The sequence below is a fragment of the Equus przewalskii genome, chromosome 14, assembly GCF_037783145.1.
Source record: "Equus przewalskii isolate Varuska chromosome 14, EquPr2, whole genome shotgun sequence".
NCBI lineage: Eukaryota > Metazoa > Chordata > Mammalia > Perissodactyla > Equidae > Equus > Equus przewalskii.
In genome coordinates, this window is record NC_091844.1 from 31,302,264 (window position 1) to 31,324,724 (window position 22,461).

Here is a 22,461-nt window from a genome sequence, read left to right on the forward strand (position 1 = left end):
AGCTCAGGCCTCATTGCAGGCTCATTAAATCAGAATTTAGGGGATTTGTACCCAGGCATGTGGATTTTTTTTTAAAAAACTCCCCAGGTGATTCCAGTGTGTAGCCAAATTTGAGAGCCAACGCTACAATGCAGCGTGCACGACAATCACCTGTGGAGCTTGTTAACCGCAGATTCCTAGCCGGACCTGCAAGAGCCGGACCCGGTTTGTAACAAGCCGGGCAGGAGGATGGGCGCAGGTGGTCCAGGCCCCCGGCGGCCTCGCACCGCCCCAGGTGCCCCCGACGAAGGGCCCGGCCGCCCGCCGGCCTCCGCGCGCCGCCATGGACGCCTTGCCCGGCCTCCTGGGCGTCCCGCAGGCCGAGGTGCTGGAGGACGTGCTGCGGGAGCAGTTTGGGCCGCTGCCCCAGCTGGCCGCCATCTGCCGGCTCAAGCGGCTGCCCTCGGGCGGCTACTCGTCGACCGAGGACCTCCAGTTGGTGCTGGAGCGGCGGCGCGTGGCCAACGCCAAGGAGCGCGAGCGGGTGAGCTCCACGCCCCGCGCGGGTCCCCGGGCCACCCGGGACTGGGCAGACTTCCTCTCCTCTCCCCGATCCCCGCTGCCCACCCCCGAACACCTGCTCAGGACCAGGGGCACCCACTCACCGCCCACTCGTGGGGCCCCAGGAGACTTCGACCTCCCGCGGGCCGGCTCGTGTCCTAGCTTGGGAGAATGACCGTGGCCTTGTCACTCTTCGCCCTCGTCCAGCTGCTCGTTCGCGGCTGCTGGGGTGGCCGCCCCACCTGCTAAGCCCCCGGACTTGTGCGGGAACCGGGTCTGGGGGGCCGAGGAGGCCCCTGACAAGTTGGAAAACGTCTCCCTTGGGCAGGTGCTTTTTCAAGGCTTAGAGCGCAGGAGGCGCGCTTTGGTCTCACAACCTTGTGCGCTTGGGTGCACGGCCCCCTCAGCTCTTTGCCCTGCTTTCTGCCTCGAAGCACAGATGGGGTGAGGGGACCTAATGGAGGTTACTCTTTTCCTTACTTTAAACAAAGAAACACAGTGCCCCAGGCTGCCCCCAGACTCCCACTCAATCCCCCGTCAAGAGAAAGTGTTACAAAGTCAGGCGCGGGCGGTAAACCACCGACCGGAATGGTCCTCCGACCATGGGCCGAGCGGCATCTACTGGTAGCTTTTAGTATTTCTGACTAAACTGGGGCCCCAGACTTGTCAGGTCCGGTCGCCTTTCTGCCCTTTGCGGTCTGTGGGGTTGTTTGCAGCAGAGGAGATCCTAGAGAGGGAAGGGTGGGCGGTGGAGGACGGAGAGGGCGCACGGCGAGGCCTGGGACCTGAGGAAGTTCTGCTGGGGGCTGCTCCCACCCGCTGCGGGCCTGTTAGAGGTGTAGCTCTGGTGAAAGGACCAAGTAAGAATAGAAGACTTAGGGGAAGTCGGGAAAATTGCAAGAGTGGAGCAGCATGGTTTTACCAGGCACTATTTTCAGAAAGACCCAGCTGAAAATAACCCTGTGGTCTGATGTGATGACGTGGCCCTCAAACAAGATTCTGATCCAGTATTTTGCATTTTAAGTGGGCCTTCCCGCCAGAAAGGAATTGCTTTCTATGGGGAACTGGCCCTGGTGTTATCCACTATTTTGAAACTAATGACTTTTATTCTTTATAATGATAAAATTAATACACTTGGAAAATATAGAAATGACTAAATAGAGGATGGAAACTCCCATAACACATATATAACTAGCATGAACTATCATGTACGTATATATCCTCACAATGTTTTTTCCAGTAATGTGTGTGCATATATATAATTTTACAAAACTGTGATTATCTAGTGCATATCTTTGTATATTTTCACTTAACATTATCAAAAGCATTTCCTCATGTTCCTAAGCATTCTTTCAAAGAACAACTTTTGATTGCATAGTCTGACGTATAAATGGACCATAATTTATCCAGTCTCGTATTGTTGGGCATGTATGCTTTTTTTGCAGCTTTTTACTGGTACATAAATCTATGTGCATATCTGATAATTACTTTAGAATAAAATGCTAGAAGTGGAATTACTGGGATATGTACAATTTCATGACTTTTGATACAAATTGCCAATTGCTTTCTGGAAAAGTTTACTATTTTTTATCCCCTTTTACAAGATATAGGACTGTTCCTTTTTTCCATCCCCAGTGCTGGGTATGGTTACCAAAACAAAATGTTACCAGCTTGGTACATAAAAAATGGTATCTAGGGGCCGGCCCAGTGGCGCAGTGGTTAAACGTTCAAGTTCTGCTTCAGCGGCCCAGGGTTTGCCAGTTCGGATTCCGGGTGTGGGCATGGCACCACTTGGCAAGCCATGCTGTGGTAGGCGTCCCACATGTAAAGTGGAGGAGGATGGGCACGGGTGTTGGCTCAGGGCCAGCCTTCCTCAGCAAAAAGAGGAGGATTGGCAGCAGTTAGCCCAGGGCTAATCTTCCTCAAAAAAAAAAAATCTAATTTCTGTTTTAATTTGTAGTTCTTTGATGAGTAAAGCTGCATATTTTCATGTTTATTGGTCATTGTATTCTGCTGTGAATGGGCTATGTCAGTCGTCCACTTGGATGTGGGTGGGAGCGGGCTCTCGATATAAGTGAGTATATTGGCTTTGTGGTGGTGTGGGGGCCAGTTCTTCCAGGGCCTGTGTTCAGCAAGGGGGTGATCATCAGAGTTCCAGGCCTTCAGACCCTAGAGATTCAAAAAATAAAAATAAATAAATGAGGCGGCCCATTCTACGCTTCAAGTCTCACCAACATGCAGACTCTCTGGACTCTAACACTTCGTATCATCAACTCAGCTGGGAAAGAGGTTGAAGAGTTGATGGCACGGTGCTTGACTAGATAGGTCTTAGTACGTTTTATTTATTATCATCAGTACCACTTATTGAGGACTTTCTATGTGCCAGGTCAGGAAGAAGTGTTTTATGTGTAACTATGTCACTTAATCACCCCCAAAAAGCTACAAGGTGGGTATTTTCCACTTTGCAGGTAAACAAACCACAGCTTGGCAATATGAAGTATCCTACACACTCTTGTAAAGCTAAATGGTAGAGCTGGTTTTTAAATCCTGGTGTATTGACTCAGAGCTTTTAGCCCCTACCCCCGCTGCCTCTGCCTTGCACTGCAGTGGGTCTGCCCTTAGAGGAAGAGGAGGAGGTCATGTGGACATGGACACGCCTCCAGCCCATCCGCCCACAGAGCTGAGTTTACGCCACTCCCCTTTCTCTGCCAAGGAATACACTGTATCGTCAGGGGAGCCGTGACTCTTTGGCATGTGCCTGCTTAGATTTGCACAAGACAGCTGTGGAAATGAACCCTCACGACCCCCTCCTGTGGTTTGGGGGGATATCTGTACCAATTAGCTTCTCTGTGTGTCAATGTCCCTTTTTGTTTTCCAGATAAAAAATCTCAACCGTGGTTTTGCCAAATTGAAGGCACTGGTGCCATTTCTTCCCCAAAGTAGGAAGCCTAGCAAAGTTGATATTCTTAAAGGTGCAATTGAATACATCCAAGTTCTCAATGATGTTTTGGAAGGAGCCAAAGACTGTGAGGTAAAGAGTTAAGAAGTTATATCCACCGTTTATTGAGCCCTTTCTATGTGCCAGGCAATGTTATGTATACATACCAGTTAGTTTATAACACTCCTCTGAGCTGTTTATGATCCTTGTTTTACAGAGGAGGAAACCAAAATACAGGGAAAGGCCATGCAGTTAGGAAATGTCAGCACTGGGGTTTGAATCCAGGTCTGTGTGAGCTTTGGAGGCTAGTTCCTGACCATCTATATATTTAGCATCTGTCACTGTCCAGGGCACTCAGCTCCTAACTGCCGAATCTTTAATAGGACTGTGGCGGCTGGGGCACGAGAGGAGGCTTCCATAAACCCACTCTGTGGTGGTGGTTTCCCTTTAGCAGGACAGACAGCAGACAGGACACAGAAAGGAAGATGCATTTCTTTCCCCAAGGGGCCTCCCCTGGGAGCGGCCCTTCCTGAGGGACAGCACTGCTGGAGAGCTCAGCAATGGTCTGGTGATACCAGTCTCGAGGGGTTTTGAGACCATTCAGAAGAACATAAATGAACCTGCTTTGCAAACCGTAAGGCACCATAGTGTCACCACCGCTATCAGGGTCCTCAGCTCAGAAGTATCCATTAGGTAGTGGCAGGTGTGGACTAATATTATGGGCTTGTTCCACGGAGAGGCAAATCTTCAAGGCCTGAAAATGGATTAGTTATCAGAAGAGGTAAGATAGGAAGAGACAAAGGCCTTAGAAATGAGCACTAAGTGACTCCATTGACAGGAAGGAGGAGCCAACAGAGGGAAGGTGGCAGGAAGGTGGAGAAGCAAGATGGGGTCCTAAAGTCAGGGAGGGGACAATCTTGAGAATCCGAGGGTGGGAAGTAATGTGAGAAGCTACAGAGAGTCCAGGAAAGGCACCCAGGCCCAGCATCTGAGATGTGGAATAGGAGTGGCCTGGAAGTCAACTCAGAGGGGGCGGAGGGCGTGTTGTTGGTAAAGGTCTGGAGTCCGAGCCGAGGGAGGTGGCAGACTGCAAGTGCATTCAACCTGGAAATCTGAAGCTGGAAAGAAGGGTCAAAATAAAGGGAAGTAGAAAAGCCGTTAGAGCCAGCGAAGGTCTTTTCTAAGTTGCGGTGTGATCGTGTTTAAGGGGCAGAAGAGAAGGACAGATAGTAGAGAGAAGAGAAACTCATTCTAGAAACTTGGGGCAGAAATAGCCAGTATTTTTAGTTTTTTGCCTTGTCCACTAGTTCAACTTAGGTGCCTCCTGGGAGGCTTCATTCCACCATGATGGGAGTGGATTGTCCTGTTGACTAGACTGGACGGGTGGGTTGTGGCATGGGCATGGTGTTTGCACATGTGCTGGTGGCTGTCTTAGTTTTTCCTGGGATATTAATTGTGTAATAGAAGTGCTTTGTTCTGTGCTACATTCATTATAAAACATAGGATCTGTTCCATGCTATAATCTTCCTGTTGCGGTTGCCCATTGCACAGCACTTTAAGGTTATAGAAGAACAAAATACAGTCTATTGAGCAATGATTTTTCTCTCCATAATCACTTAAGCCCTGATCACTTAAGTGAAACTTCATCGGTTAAAACTTTGAAATACGTTGATTTAAAACTTCAAAATCTGACTGTCCTTCTGTTTGACAACTGAATATGATTTCTAGAAACAAGACCCAGATCATCAGAACTATAGCAACAATACTTCTGAACCACAGATATCCTTGGCTAGAGAGCTATCGAGAAACATCACCCAACATGCCGGCTGTGCTGTGGGCTTGAAGAATGAGGAGGAAGGGCCCTGGGCAGACGGTGGCCGTGGTGAGTCGGCATACGCTTGCCGCCAGCGTGTGGTGTCTACGACTGGAGTTACCTCCCCAACCAGGAGTCTGGTAAAGTGCTTCTTCTTAAATCACCATGTAGATGTTAAAAAAAACTCAAAGTGCATCCCTTGAGGTGTGTGGTGTTTTCTGTGCTAAAACATGATGGAAACAAGGTCATTTTGCAAAAGCGCCTAGGTGGCGAGGTGGAGTCTGCCAGTTTGGCAGATCTGTTACTAAAATGAACTGGTAAGCAGCTCAAGGGGAAGGCAGCTTCTCCAGAATCACCCAACACAGACCGAAGCTTATTTTTTTATGACCCTAATTAGTACATCGAAAGGTTTTCTGGGTTCTGAGGTCTCCAGAGAAAGAAAGAAGTAGTTTGCCATACATAAAGCTGCATGGTGATACCAAATACAAACACACTCGCTCACATACACACTTTTTTTTTTAATTGGCCTTGTTGGAAGGCAGCATTTTCTACGTGATTACAAAGGAGTTTATTGTGACAGCTCTTAGTCCTTTGCTAAATCAACAAAGCCGCTGGACACAGCAGCCTGCTTCTCCAAGTGTGGAAGATGTGCTTCTTGCCCTGCTGTGTCTCCGTGTTACACAAATGAGACCCCTTGCTCCATCCTACAACACAGTTACTGCTGAAATGAGAAAGGCTTCTGGAAATCTGGAACCAAGCGTATTGTAACAAGCAAGTGACGTAAGGGACTGTGTGGGCTGTGAAGTCACAAATGATGGTTGGTGGTGGGAGAATGTTTAGAACAGCAGTTGAGTGCAGGCTCTGGAGACAAAATGCAGAGGTTGAAACCTTGGTTTTACCCTCACTAGCTGTGTGACCGGTGAGCTGCTGAATCTTGCCAATCCTCAGTTTCCCCATCTGTAGAGTAAGAATGATAATTGTACCTGCCTTGTACGTAAGGTAACTGTGAAGTTCAGATGACCATGTCAGCTAAGTGTGTAGTGTGGTACCTGGCGTGTCAATGTTCGCTTGGACATACATTATTAAGTCTGCTTGACTCACTGTGAGCCATCAGTATTGATTGGTGAGCAATCAACAGTGAGCCGTAAGCATCCTAGCTCTGTTTGTAACAAGGGTTCTGGGTTTTCTCACTTTGCTCTCTCCAATGCTCCACTCTGGTTTGAGATCTTACAGGCTTCCTGCTGACTGGCTGGCCTTGGCTCCCATTTCTGATTTGATTACTGCTTTCTAAGGATTCCACTTGTGCACATGTTCAGTCTAGATTTTCAAATTCTGGCCACTTGAGAGATAAATCTTCCCTTGCTGGTTAACCCATAGGAGACACAATTCCTGTTGGTACTACATGAGCTGACAGGGAATGACAGAACAAGAGTGAAGATATGACCTCAACTGAACCTTGAAGCTAGTTATCTAAGTTAACAATAGTAATTCTTCTACAACTGTAAGTTTCAATATCTTCTAGATATTAAGGCAAGAATCTTACTTGCATTTAGTCCTCACCGATCCTTATCAGGTAGGCATCACCGTGTCATTCTCATGGTGAGCTACCTGGCTATTCCCTCCTGTCAGGCCTGTTGGACCTGGTGGCCAGCAGCAAGGATGTACGGGAGGTCCTTGTTTTCCAAGGATAATTGATCCCGGGGACAGGTCATTTATAGTAAATTGATTTAAAGTGGCTATTAACGTTTTCTTGTAGGAAATAGAAAAGTTCTGACCGGAAGTTTCTTTTAAAGAGAAAACAAGACACTTAAATTTTAGTCTATTAGCTAACCAAGTTTAAGTTATTAGTCCGAAGAGTGTGCTAATTCTTAGACTGAACAAAAAATTAATCATGTATTTGAGATTTTTATATATGCATGTAACTTCTGTCAAGTGTGACTTCCAAGGCCTGAATATAGAGAGCCATTTTTTGCAGAAGCATTTTAGGATTTCATGTTTTTGTCAAGGGTTTCTCATTCTTTGACATTCAAATTATTCATTTTTAAAATAAAAACATTTATTCTGAAACAATCGATTTATAGAAATGTTGCAAGTACAGTACAAAGAACTTTTTTCTTGACCCATCCGAGAGTAAGTCGCCAACCTGATGCCCATCACCCATTCCTTTACTAAAGTAATTACTTTAGTGTGCATTCCCTACCAATGGGGACATTCTCCACAGTGCAGCCATCAAAATCAGGAAACTAACATTGTGGCAGTACTGTCACGTAATCCTCGGGCTCCATTCAAGTTTCATCAACAGCCTCAATGTCCTTTCCAGCAAAAGGACCAGCTGAGAATCATGAGGTGCATTTAGATGTCATGTCACTTTAGCCTTCCGTTTGGAACAATTCCTTGGTCTTTCCATGATTTTTATGACCTTGACACATTTGAAGATTACAGGCCAATTGTTTTGTAGACTGTGTCTTGATTCAAGCATATCTATTTCCTCCTGACTAGATTCACATATGCATCTTTGGCAGGAATATCATGGAAGTGATGCGTTTTCTACTCATTGCACCCTGTTAGATGGGGGAGATTTTGATCTGTCCCATTATTAGGGATATTCACTTTGATCACTTGCTTAATGTGGTGACTGCCAGATCTCTCCACTTTAAAGTTAGCCTTTTTCTTTTGTAATGTGTATTTTGTGGGGAGGTGCTGTGTGGGGAGGATATCTAGATATCCCGTTACTTATCAAAAATTCCATAAAACTTTTTATTTGGAAATAATTATAGATTCACAGGGAGTTGCAAAGATAGTACAGAGAAGTTCTATGTACCCGTAACTTGGCTTCCCCACATGGCTGCATCTTATGGAGCTATAGTACAGTATCAAAACCAGAAAATTGATATTGGTGCTATGTGTGTGTAGGTCCATGTAATTTCATCAAATGTGTAGATTTGTGGAACCACCACTGCAATCAGGATACAGAACTGTTCCATCACCATAAAGTGCTCCCACATGCTACCCTTTTAGAGTCGTACTCACTCACTGCCCCCACTCCTCCACTCTCCCTAACCCCTGGCAACCATTAATCTGATCACTATCTCTCTAATTTATCATTTTGAGAATGTTATATGCTATATGGAATCATGCAGTACGTAATCTTTAGAGACTGGCTTTTTTTGCTTAGCATGATGCCCTTGAAATCATCCCAGTTGTATCAATAGTCAGTAATCTGTTCTTCCTTTTTTTTTTTCACTTGAGGAAGATTGTGTCTGAACTAACATCTGTGCCAATCTTCCTTTATTTTATGTGGGATGCCGCCACAGTGTGGCTTGATGAGTGGTGCTAGGTCTGTGCCCAGGATCCAAACCTGCGAACCCTGGGCCACCTCGAAGCAGAGTGCATGAACTTAACCACTATAACACCAGGCCAGCCCCTGTTCTTCTTTTTTATTGCTGAGTATTAGTCCATGGTATGGAAGTGCCACAGTTTAACCGTTCACTTATTGTAGAACATTTTGGTTGTTTCCATATTCATTTCATTTTTATATTATAGACACATGGTTTTATATTTAATTCAGTGGATTATTATATCATCATATAATATCATATAGTATTTCATGATTTGTTATTCAAATTGTCCTCATTGTGGCCAGTGACAGCCCTTTCGAGTCAAACCTTTCCATTCGACAAGTCACCATCATTCTTTGATCTCTTCCATTCCAGCAGGAGATGTTCCGAGCTGGCGCATCTTGTACACTCCCACCTCCAGCCCTGGAATGAGCCTTTCATCAAGGACAACCCGTGTGTAACTTGCCTCCCACCTCTGTGCCATCTCCTCCCTATGTGGCTCTTCTCCTCACCCCTTTTGGGCTTTAGCACCTGTATTCATTTGCGAGGGCTGCCATAAGGAAATACACAGGCTGAGTGGTTTAAACAGCAGAAATTTATTTCTCACAGTTCTGGAGGCTGGAAGTCTCAGATCGAGGTGTTGGCAAGCTCAGTTTCTTCTGAGGCCTCTCTCCTCGGCTTGCAGGTGGCCCTTCCTGTGTGTGTGCCCCTGGCGTCCGCGTGTGTGTCCAGATCTCCTCCTCTTATAGGACACCAGTCACACTGGATTGGTGCCCACGCTAACAGCCTCATTTTAACTCAATGACCCCTTTTAAGGCTCTGTCTCCAAATATAGTCACAATTGGAGGTGCAGAGAGCCAGTGCTTCAACATATGAATTCGAGGGGGAACACAACGCAGCCCATAACAACACTCACAACAAGCCACCCCTCCCCCCGCAAGAACCTCTCCCTCTCTCACATTCCACTCGGGCCACTCCCTCCCCCAGGCGGGGATGCCCCCTCACTCTGCTCAGCCTCTGGCTCACTGTGTCAGGTTGCCTGCACACGTGGGTTCCTGCCTCGCTTGGCTTGGGCTTCTCCTCCCTGTGCTGCGCCGGCCCTCTGCCTGGACACCCTCCTTACCCAGTTTGGGCTCTTACAACTCATGCCAGGCCGCCCTTCCACAGCCCTTCTCACTCTGATTAGGCTTTACTGCTCTGCACTGGGCCACCCCTCTGGGTGGCCACTCCTCACATCCACTTGGTCTCTGACATCCTGTGCCGGGCCACCTCCTTGTGTGGATGCTGACCTCACCCTGCTCAGGCTCCCATAGTTCACTCCAGGCCACCATGGCTCCCCCTACCTCACTGTGACCCAACTAACAGCCTTAGGACTGAATTGTTCAGGAAAGGGAGAGAGAAATCTTTTTTTCTTTGAAGTGACTATCTTTCTGGCTAGTTTTCTCTTTGTTACTAGATATAACTCTGAGATCCTTATTTGCATGTGGCTTGAGCATTTTGGACATCACTTTTACTAACTTTAAAAAAGCATCCATTTTACAATTAGTAACCAGTATGGATCAAGATAAAGGGCCAAGGAAACAAAGCTGAGGCTGGCCTTTATTTGCCAGATGATCCTCATAAGGCTCCAGCCCAGTTTACCTGAGGGGTTGACTACAGAGGGTTTCCGGATCCTGGCCAGGTACCCTAACTGGAGACCTGGTGACAGCTGGTGTGGTTCATTGGATGGAAATGCATATGTACGGAGGGGTTTAGGATTTGGGAGGCAGGCTGCCTCTTGCTTCTGTTTGCAGGAGTGGCCCCCTTCTTCCCACGCTTGGAGTGGATCTGAGGAGTGGCATCCTGGTGCTGGCAGAGATGGGCATTTTGGGGGGTTTGGGGATGGGGTCAGAACAGGCTGTGCCAGATCAACAACATTCCTGAGAGGCAAAATCCCAAATGAAGTTCATAAGAATCTGCTGATGGCAGGGATGGAGATTAACCTCTCCAGCCAGAGCAGGTTCACTTGGGGACTGAATCAGCAAGTTTGTGTGTGGATGGAGAGGGCCGTGAGCCACGTAAAGCCACAGCATCTGGCCTTGATAGCAATAGGGATTAACGTCAAGGTCCAGGCAAGGCTCCTTTCAAATTGGACTTTCAAGGTGTGAGATTTGCTGTTTTGGGACTGGGCATGGCTGGGTGGCAAGATGTTCACTAGCCCACGCTTGTTTATTCCTTCTATTTGTCACCTGTGGCTATAGCTTGGGCATGTCACATCGTGCAGGGCTCTAATTTGTTCAGTGTTGCCTGTGATCCCGTAGAGGCGGTGTCCCAGGACGAAGGCCACCCTTAGTGTTGGAGTGAGATGCCAATTGTCCTGGGGTCAGAGGGGCTCTGGAAAGAGCTACACAGATGAATGTAAGTGTCTGTTATGGGGCCTGGATGTGCCATCATCGTGTGCTTCTGAATTTTGGCCTGGGTTCTAATTTTGGGGAGTTTCTGAGAGAAGGAAGCCTATGCGGATGGTGGATTTCCAGTACCCCCTCTGCAGGTTGTGGTAATCTGTGTGTGAAATTGATCACGGGGGACATTTCTTCTAATAGCGTGTTAAGCTCTGAAATGAGATGCTCTGGCTAGTTGGGATGAATTTATTAGCACCCTGGGAAAGCCCTGGAGCATCTATCTTCTGTCTTCCATCTCACATTTCCCCAGATAGTGGCTCTATGTGATAGCAAAAATTCTACCACAATAGTGTGGTGTGGGTCTAAGCTTTTCCCAGGGAAGCACATTTGTCTGCCCAATGTTCACTGGTGGCCTAGGGGGCATATTCTGATGAGTTTAGTCCATGGAGTATTTTAAAAAATTGAACTTCCTTTTTGATGGGATGGGTGCTCTCTGGTTTGTCAGTCCCCACCACCCCTTATTGCATCACCAGTTTAGGCATCTAACTTTGCAGCCCCAGACCAAGGGCACTGGGGCTCAGAGGAAAGGCTCCTCTGGTGGTTGCATTTGGCTCTGGGATGTTATCGTGTCTTCTAAACTCTGGCGGTTTGGGGGTTTATGCTGTGATGATATGGATGCTGGTTGTTCTCTCTGGAACTTTGGAAAGGTGAGATCTGGGGCATGCAGAACAGGATCCATCTAACTTTGGAGTGATGCCACCTCTGATGGTGGATTCCCCAGGCTGCAGCTACTCAGGAAGAGATTCAACAGCACCAGAGGAAGAGTCTTAAGGCCCAATCTGATGAAGATAAGAAGAAAATGTCAGAAGGAAGACAAATTTCTATTTCTTTGTGAAAATAAGAGAGGGAGATTTCTTTTGTTGGAATTCTAATTTTTCTATGGGGACAAAAGATTGAATCAATCATGGAATTGAGTTTATTGTGTGTGAGTGAGTGTGTGTGCCTGTGAAGTTTGGTGTGTTTGACAAGATCCCTACCTGGTATGGGCTCCTAACCCTGTCACTGAGCTAAGGATGATTTGAGAAAGCCAGTAATTTCTTTTCCACTTCTCTGACATGTAATGGACCTGGTGGCCAAATTAATTGAAGTAAGACCTCATCTATTCTAGTGGACTTCTTGAGAGAATATTTATGAGTTTTACAAAAGGTCCATCTCATCGGTCCCACAGCTATACCGAGAAGAATGTCAAGAATTGGATGGAAGGGTCTCTGAAGGTGAAGGCAGGACTTCTCTGAGGTGCTGCTCGCCTCCCTTGAGACAGTCAGCTCTTTGGGTTAGAGAAAACCACCAAGTGCTCGGACCACATTAGCTTGTCCCTGAGGGAGGTCAGTGTGTCCTCCCACCCTCCACGCTCTCCCCTTATTCTAATCCCTGGGTTATCCACAACAGATCAGGGATGAAATGGACTCCAAAGACACAGTGTTAAAGGTAGCTCTTCTAGTGGGGGAGGGTAAAGGGATTTTAAATGCAACTTGATTATTTTTAGGAGCTCTTCCGGTCCTCTTTGGAGCACTCTCCTCCTTTTTGGAAGACTTTTCCCTCCAGGAATGTGTCCTTCTAGGAACTCTGGTGTGGAAGATGGGCCAGGGGCACCTGCCTCATTGGGGTATTCTGAGGTGAAAGGAATCCAGGAGCAGAGTCCCCCTGCATCTTGTGATTTGGACCAGGTCCCCAAGGGAAGAGACAGACCACATAGGGCTTGGTGGCCAAAGCCCTACTCATTATAAGGGACCTTCATTTGCTGGAAGGTCATCTGTATGGCTCTTCCTCGAGACAGTGAGGCTGTGGCCACAATGCTGGGTTCTGATCTATGGGTCCTGGCTGGACTTTCACACACTGATACAGGATTGACAATTATGAGCACAGTTTAGATGGGAAGAAATGTAACTTTGTACACTGTATTCCAGTTGTTCTGAGAACCCAGTAATACCCTTATGACTCAGATGGTGGGAGAATTCTTTATCTTGCCTCATTAAGGTCTATCTAGTAAATACTGAATCAGTTCAATGTTCAGCATCCCTATGGGGGCTCTTTGCCTCTTACACGATCTCCTCACCCAAGAGGATCTCCCCACCCGCCTTCTCCTCTAGGTGCAGTGGGGAGTGGATGCACTACGGGGGCTGGAATGGGAGCACTCATGTATGTTTCCCCACCTTTGACCCCAGGTAGTCCTCTGGCCCTGATCGTGAGCAATGTTGAGCTGACATCTGCTCCTGACCCCCATAGCCCCATTGTGCCTTCTCTTTTCTTTAGGCCAGGCTTGCTGGGCCTTCTCTGTTCAGAACCCAGAGCTCTTCTGGTCTCCCTGGCTTTCCCACTCCCAGGCAGGCTCAGAGGCTGCTCTCAGGCTCATATACCTGATGCTGTCCCTTAGCTATGTGGCCGCTAAATTCCTGTCAGGCTACATCCTAAGAAATGGATACAAGTCCTTGCTTTCCTCAGAGTCCACTTTACCTTTCCTGAGTCTTATTATCATATGTAACTCTTCCCCATCCCTAGGTCGAGGCCCAGGATGGCCTGGTACAGGGGCCCTTCTCAGGGATCAGGCAGCTTCTACACACTAGTTCCGTCCTTTCTGAATAACTACCTCCTGCTGTTTTAACATTCCTCTCTGGTTTGGGTTGTAGGAGGTCTTCTTCTCATCATTTCTTGCCTCCTCCCTGCTCTGTGACTACCTGATGAGCAGCCATCTAAGCTCTGGTCCATCGGAACCTACATGTTCATTACTCTCCCCTTCAACAGAGTCAGCTTCTTTCAAATGAGAGCCTTGCTTTTCCAGACTGTTGCTAAGCTGGGAACTGAGCTCTAAAGCTGAGTAAACAAGGAATTCTGGCCCGTATCTATCTAACCCTATCCCCACTACCAAGCCTTGGCTCAGTAGGTGGAGGGAAAAGTAAATTGGATAATGTGTCAAATTATCCAGCTACACAACCAACAACAGGAGTGTACCCACCTTACTGAAGGAGTTGAGCAGCAAGCTGGGTTTCTATTCCTCAGACCACCCTCTCTTGGACCTTCAACTCCTTGACTCAGATGAGACCAACAGGCACTTTTTTCATAACTGTGAGAATAAGACAACGTTGATCAAATTCAAGTTTTCATATTCTGATACTTAAATGTTACATTCCTGGAATTTTCCAGTTAACTCTTAAAAGCAAAGACAGCGATGTATAATACCTGAGACTATAGACTGATAGCATTAAATCATTCTTTAACCCTTCAGGTAAACACAGCAATATCTGAATTTGTTTCTTAGCTTTAAAATGTTCTAGACATATAAAAAGTTAAAAAAGTATAAATAAAACTTCTAAAGCTAAATTTGAACTCAAAAAAAGAAAGCTTGATCCGACGTATAGTGGAAAGACTTGATCAAGATCAGAAAAAATAGTGATACTTATTTTATGCTCTTCCTGGCAATTTATACATAGTAACCTATTTAATTTTCACAACCACCCTGTGATGTACAAACAACGATATCCATTTTACATGTCAGGTGTCGAGGCAAATAACCAATAACCATTCTATATATAGGCGAGAGAAGGTGAATTTTAATTGAGCCAGGCTGAGGACTATAACCTGGGAAGATAGCCTCCACAAAGGAAGACAGTGTTCCAGAGAAGCTTGATTTTCAGTACAGTTTTTTTTTTTTTTTTTTTTTTTGAGGACAATTAGCCCTGAGCTAACATCTGCTGTGAATCCTCCTCTTTTTGCAGAGGAAGACTGGCCCTTTGCTAACATCCGTGCCCATCCTCCTCCACTTTATATGTGGGACGCCTAGCACAGCATGGCTTGCCAAGCAGTGCCATGTCTGCACCCAGGATCCAAACCGGTGAACCCCGGGGTGACCAAGTGGAACGTGCGCACTTAACGGCTGAGCCACTGGGCCAGCCCCTCAGTACCGTTTTATCCCTTTTTTAGAACAAAGAACACACATCAAACACACCCAGGATGCATATTCATCAAAGTTTCAGAGAGATATTCAGTTGCAGATTAGCAGGTCAACATGACCCTGATGGTGGGAAGGGAACTTATCTCAGGAGTACTGGTCCCAGCGTTGTGGAGGCGAAGCATGCATCCTTGTCTTTAAAGAGTGCATTCTTTTACTTTGCAATAATTTTTAATGCATTCTTCACTTTAATGGTTAAAGCAGATGTGCAATGTATGTTTGATAGGCGTAAGTCCGACTTCTTTAGTTCAGGCCAAATCAGGTTCAAACCAGAATAGCTACCCCCCATATACCTCAATATGTGACAATTTCTTATCACATGAAACTGAGGAACAGAAGTTAAGTAACTTGCCCAATATCCAGGGAGTCAGTGAGGGGGTGGAGTTGAGGGATGTGGGTAATAGTGTTAAACCCTCTAACCGCCTTTCATTCTAACAAAACTCACCCTTGAAATGTAAAGAAGAGCGAACTAGGAAATAGGTAAATGTGTTTTTTTAAGCTAAATTAAAGTATTTGATTGTAGTATTTTATTATCCATGGTGATATATGTCTAGTTTCCAATATCTGAACTGCCTGATCATGATTTGAGTGACTTTATTTTTCAGTCATGGATTTGTTTTTTCTTCAGGTTGAGATTTCAGAAAATTGAGAAGACTCAAATGATCTTACCATCTTAGTAAAACCACTGACGGAAATGTACTAAAATGCTTCCAAAATTTTCTCCTATACCATTGAATTTGCAAATTATACAGTACAAAACATTGTGTGTTCTGTTTTTTCTTATTCTACCATTGGCATGTTTAGAGGTTACTATACGGTCTTTATAACAAGTTTTAATGGGCCATTAAATGGGACAGTGTTCTAATTGTGGGACATTTAAGATGTTGTCAGTTTTTCTCATAAACATGGCAAATAACCTGATATGTTTAGCTCTTTCTGTATTTTATTTTTCTAGGATAAATCCCCAGAAGAGAGACTCCTGAGACACAAGTAGGTACAATCTATGATTTGGTGCATAGTCCCAATTTATAATACCATTAGCTGTGTAAGAGCGCCAATTTCATCATATCCTTGACAAAATGAGATCTATTAAAATGATAGAATTTTAATAGTAAAAAATGGTGTCTTATTTACACATCTTTGATTACTAATGAAATGAATTTTTTTTACATATTTCTTTTGTGATCGGTCTGTTCTTATTCTTTAGCCATTTACAATGGACTCTTTTCTGTGTTTCAGGCTCCCTCAAGTGTGAAAAGTGAAAAGACCAGCCCAGGGCTACCTTCTTGAGACAAATAAATGCAGTCTTGAAAGTTTTGGAGTCTCTTTTTTAAAAAACTTGGTATTATCTCAATTTTTTTTTTAACAATTACCTTTCAAATGGTCCTGTCTCTCATAAATTTGCTTCCTCCTTAATTTCATGCTTTGAAGAAATAGGCTTCAGGGCCTTCAGCCTTCAGTCTGATTTCTTAACCTCATGAAGTTTCCATCCTCATCGTCTCAGGACCTATACCTAATGTCTTTCATTCCATCTATTTTCATCACTTGATGAATAAGTGCCTGTTACCCTTCCTGGGGAAATTAACCTTTAATAGGAATACAAACTTAGCCCCAAAGAGTATATGGAGTCGTAAGCATTGGTCAGTGGGAGTGAGAGTTTTCAAGGCTATCTAAATACCCAGCTAAGGCCACGTGGCACCTTTGTGCAAGTTTGACCTTGAGCACAGAGGCAGTCTTCATCTTTACAACAATTGCTCACAAAGACATAGCACTTAATACATGCTGGGTCTTTTCCCCATACTTTACGGATGTTTTGTTCTCATAACAGTCCTATGAGATAGGCATGATTATTCTTGATTTACAGATGGGGAAACTGAGGCACAGAAAGTGTATAGTCTGCTCGGGTTGCCATAACGTAAACTATAGACTGGGTAGCTTAGATGACAGATATTTATTTCTTGCAGTTCTGGAGGCTGGGAAGTCCAAGATCAAGGTCTGAAGGGTTTGGTTTCTGGTGAGGTTGCTTCTCCTGGCTTGCAGACAGCTGCCTTCTCTCTGTGGCCTCACATTGCGGGGAGAGAGTGCTAGAGCATGCATGAGCCAGTGAGAGAGCAAACTCTGGTCTCCATTCCTCTTATAAGGACTCCAATTCTATTGGATTAAGGTCCTACCCTAATGACCTCATTTAACCTTAAGGACCTTCTAGAAGCCCTATCTCCAAACACAGTCACTTTGGGAGTTAGGGCTTCAATATATGAATGGGGGGGGGGGGGACGCAAATCAGTCCATAGCATTCCGCCTCTGGCTCCCCAAAATTCATGCCCTTATCACCGCATGCAAAATACATTCACTTCATTCCAACATCCCCCACAGTCTTAACTCATTCCAGCCTCAACCCTAACGTCTGCAGTCCGCAGTCTCATCTAAATATCTCAGTCGTGTACGGGTGAGACTGGAGATATGATTCAGCCTGAGGCGAAATTCCTCTCCAGCTGTGAACCTGTGAAAACAGGCAAGTTATGTGCTTCCAAAATACAGTGGTGAACAGGCCTAGGATAGACATTTCCATTCCAAAAGGGAGAAACTGGAAAGAAGAAAAGGACGATGGGTTCGAAGCAAGTCCCAAACCTAGCAAGGCAATTTCATTATATCTTAAGGCTCCAGAATAATCCTCTTTGGCTCAGCGTCCCACTTCTAGGCCCACTGGGGTGGCAGTGTCACCCCATACAACACTCTGCAGTGGCCCTACCCTCTGAAACTAGGAGGAAACAGACTTGCCGCCTGGGCCTGTGGTCTGAGTGGCAGTCCCGATGATCTCTGAATCACTTTTGGGGTCATTCTTCTTTTTCCTTGAAGAATAGTGCACGTTGCAACTGAATAGCTCTATGGTCTCGTAGAATCCAAGAAGTCCAACAGCCTGCCTTCATTCTGTCCTGCGTTCTCTGTCCCCTTTAGTTCAATCTGGCAGTGTCTTTGCTGGTATAATCTCGTCTCTATTCCTGGCCTCTGCTGAGATGCTGATTAAGTCCATGGGTTGCACCCACGATCTCTTTATCAAATGGTTGTTCAGCTACACGCTTACTGCTCTCTTCAGAACAAGCTGTCTCACTGTTTGCAATATCGATAGGCTGAGAATTTTCCAAATCTCCAAGTTCTGGTTCCTTTTTGTTTAACAAGTCGTCTTTAATTGATCTCTCTCCTTTTGCATTTTACTGTAAGTGGTAAGGAGGACCCAAGTTGCACCTTCAACAGTTGGCTTAGAATTCTCCTCTGCTAAATATTCAATTTCGCCACTTGCAAGTTTTACCTTCTGTGAAACACTAGAACACAACTGAGCCAAGCTCTGCCAGTTTATAACAAGGATTGCCTTTCCCCTGGAGTCTTGGGCCTCTCCAACGACTGTGTGTGGTGCCTTGCTGCCCTGCGTGGTTCCTCTCATGTGGCTGGGATTAAAGGCGCAGGTTATCTCATTTTGATCAGTAATAATAAGACTGTAAGCACTTCTACCTGGTCTCCCCTTTTGTCTGCATGACAACGCTGGGTGGTAGCAGACGGCATTAGTTTTCTGGGGCTCCCATGACAGAGTACTGCAGACTGGTGGCTTGAAGAGCAGAAACTTATCTGAGATCAAGAGATGAAGGTGTCAGCGGGGTTGGTTTCTTCTGAGGCTCTCTCCTTCCTGTGTCTTCACCTGGTCTTCCTTCTGTGCTCGTCTGTGTCCACAGTTCCTCCTCTTATAAGGCCCTATTGGATTAGGGCCCACCCACATGACCTAATTTTTTCCTCTTAATTATCTCATGTACTTCATTAAGTATCTCTTGAAGACCCTATGTTCAAATACAGTCACATTCTGAGGTACTGGGGGGTTAGGACTTCAACATGGAAATTTAGGGGGCACATAATTCAACCCATATCAGAGAGTAAGCACTGTTACCCTCACTTTACAGCTGGGAAGTGAGACCTCAGGGTCAGAGTCTTTCCTGAGGCCACACAGTCACGGGGACCAAGGCTAGAGCCCCAGGCCCTGGACTCTCTTTCCACAGCAGGCTTCAGCCATGGGTTTGGCTGAACTTTTACTTGTTGAGAGAGTGATGTCTTCAGGAGATCTAGTCTTAGAATTTATCATTGGTCTCGCTTTGAAAGTGCTGTCTTTCTCCCCTCCTGTCTTAAACTTGATTCCCTTAAAAGTACGCCATGATTTGTAGTTTATTTGGAAGGCGAGCCCAGGAAACACCAATGGGGAGCAGGAAAGTAATATAGGGAAGAAAAGCCAGCCTCTACAAGATGCATGGCTGACAGGTTACTGCTGCGGGCAGCCAGGGCTCAGTCCTGCTGAGGCATTCTGGGAGACTATGTGCAACATGCCTCAGAGGTGTCCCCCCAACACGCCTGGCATGAGGGAGCCAGGCTGTTTATCCACTAACTCCTGATAGTCGTTGGTTGAGAGCTGATCTCCTAGGGTGCCGATTCCTCCAGCTCCTCTGGCATGCCCTGGGGAAAGTGGTTGATAAGATTGCCTGGACCTGGAGAGTGCTAAGGCACCGTATTAGTTATCTATTGCTGTGTATCAAATTACCACAACCTTAACAACCTAAAATAACATGTTTATTATCTCACAGTTTCTGTGGGTCAAGAGTTACACCTGGGCATGGCTTAGCTGGGTCCTCTGCTTCAATGTCTCTCTCAAGGCAGAAATCAAGGTGTCATTCTGGGCTGAGGTCTCAGCCGACGGCCTGGCTGGGGAAGGATCTGCTTCCAGGCTTACGTGGTTCTTAGCAGAATTCTTTTCCTCTAGGACTTTTGGACTGATGGGTTCAGTTTCTACCTGCCTGTTGGCCAAATGTAGCCCTCAGTTCTTTGCCACATAGATCTTCCCAACATGGCTGTTTGCTTAGTCAAAGCATGCAAGCCAAGAAGGCAATCAAGAGAATCAGCTAGCTAGATGAAGAATCTTATGTATCGTAATTCCAGAAGTGACATCCCATCCCCTTTGCTGTATTCTATTGGTTAGGAGCAAGTCATGGGTCCTGCCAGCACCTAAGGGAAGGTGGCTACACAAGGGCATGAGTAACAGGAGGTGGGGACACTGTGGATGTCTGTTACACTGCCATCTGATCTCTTTACAAGTTATTGCTGGCCAAAAACATTTTTGTCAAGAGACTTGGAGATTAGAAATAATTTTACTGCAGATAAGTCAGAAAATCTAATTTTAAACCCTCTGGCCATTGAGGGCTAGCCAAAGGTGATCTTTCTGGGTACAATGTGGAGTCTCCTATGCTTTCCTGTCCCTACTTAAGGGTCAGGCGTCTTGGGCTTTCTGCAGTGGGAACTCTGAATTCCAGTGATCGTCTCATGACAGCCTGTGGAGCTACCTAGTTATAGTTCCTTTTGTTGGATTTCAAAGTGAATTTGGAATTGAGTAAGTGAGAACTTCAGGAACTTCAACTATATTCCATATAAGCTATAATATGGAAATTAATATAATGAGGTCTTGTTTCCTTTCTGACATTGAACAATTCCTAAAGCCACAGGATGGCGCCACTCTTCCCGGCGTGCCTCATAGTCAGATGTTATATTTAGATGACATCTGGGAGAAGCTGGAGGGACATTTTTTTTTTTTAGAGTCTGTGATGGCTAGAAGAGCAGAATCGGTTTTTTGGGAAAAAGAGAATATATCAGTCTTATCAACTCTATCAGTCTTGTACTAGTTCTTTTTAAAGTCAATTTTTTGCCCCCTCTGAGAGGCCATGTACAGGCTAGTGGTTAGGGCTCACAAGCTCTGGAGCCATAACGCTTGAGTTTGAATCCTGGCTTGGCCACCCACTAGCTGAGGGACCTTGGGCAAGTGTCATAACCTCTCTGTGCCTCAGTCACTGCATCTGTAAAATGGGATAGTAATAGTATCACCTTCATAGAGTTCTTGTGAGGATTAAATGAATAAAAATACATGTAAAGCCCTCAGAACAGTGGCAGGAGCCAATAAGAATTTTCTATTATTAGTTTGAGAAAACTAAATAATACACCGGGAAGAGAAATTTTTGAGTGATCCTAGAGATGACCAAGTCCCGGGATTTATGAAACGTGCTATTTCTGGACTAAACAAAAATTCTTGATTCCCTTTTGGGGTTCTAGTTCAGAAAAGGGCCCACCATACCTGTGATTTCAGGGCTCTGGAGAAGGCGTTCCTGACTTCCTAGATGTTGACACTGGGCACCAACAGAGCATGGCCACCTGGAGTGTCTCAACCAACACAGCACTTCCTCGTTCTGGCCAGACGGACTTCTGGTCCTGGTGGCTGAGATGCTTGTGGTTCCAGCAGATTTGACAGGAGAATGGGGAGAGGCTTGAGGACTCAGGGATTCTGAAGATGAAATGGGAAGGAATGAGAAGCTCTGAGTGGGGAAGGAGGGTGTCGAGACTGGGGGATGGAGGGGTTGGAGGAGCTAGGGCAGAAGGACAAACTTTCCTCTGGTGTCTGAGATTGAATGCCCGCCAGCTGTTCTGCGGTTGCGGTGGTGGGCATTTTCTTTTTTTCCACACAGGAGTAGCCTGCATCAAGTGGCATTTCTTAAATGTTAGTGTGCAAAGGAATCCCTGGGCATGTGTGTTAAAAATACGGATCCTAGGCCACTTCCAGAGAGTCTGATTTCTGCAGCAGCACTGTGGTGGGTCTGGTGATTTCTATTGGGGCGTCTAAGGCCGGTGGTGCCCTAGAACCTAGAAGGAGCAGAGGGGCCATGATCTGGTTGGGGGTAGTGACCAGGGGCTTCTATGGAAGCTGTACTTGTCCTGCAATCAACATTTTAAGAAACAGAGTGAATGTTGATTTAAAGGAGCTTTGAGGAGCTGGTGGGGATTATGGGGCTGGAAAGTCTCAAGCTACCACTTGATATCCCTACTCTCTGAGGGCCGTGTATTGAGAAACACTGTCAGAAAGTAGAAGTGGGATGTTCTTTAGGTGAACCACAATTTTACAGAGTTAAGATAAGGCCCAGAAAGGTTAAGTGACTTCATCAGAGTCACACAGATAGTTAATGGCAGGTCTGAGACTGTAACTGAGCATTCTGCTTCTCCATTCAGTTCCCCGTTCACTAAACACCTGTTCCCGCTGGGGTGGGAGCCTGGGGAGGGGAGACGGTGAGAGCAGGAAGTAGTGAGAATTGGAGGGAGCTGGGCGCAGGGCCCCAGAGGGTGTGGCAACAACAAAAATTTTGCCCTATTGAAAATGGAGTCAGAATTAGGATAGGGAAAATTTTGGCTGGAATTCAAATGGTCAAACGATTGCTATTAAAATACTGATAGAGCGAATCTTTTAAAGGCAACATGTCCCTCCCAGACAAAAAATATTCCAAGTGTAGGACTTTTTTTTTTTTTTTTAATCCCAGGGAGGGTGCATCCCCTAATGGAGCTCACGTTTCAGATTTTCTTCCTAGTACCAGAATCCT

At 45.8% G+C, this 22,461-nt stretch overlaps 1 protein-coding gene and 1 long non-coding RNA gene across 2 annotated transcripts in view; one reads left to right on the forward strand and one right to left on the reverse strand.

Moving 5' to 3' along the window:
* Positions 1–258: 258 nt before the first annotated feature.
* On the forward strand, positions 259–16,332 carry FIGLA (folliculogenesis specific bHLH transcription factor). The gene is made up of 5 exons (XM_008514830.2): positions 259–523; positions 3,419–3,571; positions 5,207–5,431; positions 15,972–16,006; positions 16,256–16,332. Exons 1-5 carry the CDS (start codon positions 323–325, stop codon positions 16,269–16,271), a joined length of 630 nt encoding a protein of 209 aa, XP_008513052.2. The 5' UTR covers positions 259–322; the 3' UTR covers positions 16,272–16,332.
* The window catches only part of LOC139075730 (uncharacterized), a 31,275-nt gene continuing 19,015 nt past the window's right edge, over positions 10,202–22,461 (reverse strand). Inside the window, exons 2-4 of the long non-coding RNA XR_011526470.1 lie at positions 21,171–21,377; positions 14,024–14,131; positions 10,202–11,849 (exon numbers count right to left, since the gene is read on the reverse strand). This is a non-coding gene — a long non-coding RNA (uncharacterized lncRNA). The remainder of the gene's footprint in view (positions 11,850–14,023; positions 14,132–21,170; positions 21,378–22,461) is intronic.

Excerpts from the sequence above, each read along its gene's own strand:
- FIGLA (XM_008514830.2), top strand. The coding sequence starts at position 323 with ATGGACGCCTTGCCCGGCCTCCTGGGCGTCCCGCAGGCCGAGGTGCTG. Across the intron at positions 524-3,418 it reads ACGCCAAGGAGCGCGAGCGG|ATAAAAAATCTCAACCGTGG; the intron begins GTGAGCTCCACG and ends TTTGTTTTCCAG. Across the intron at positions 3,572-5,206 it reads AAGGAGCCAAAGACTGTGAG|AAACAAGACCCAGATCATCA; the intron begins GTAAAGAGTTAA and ends TATGATTTCTAG.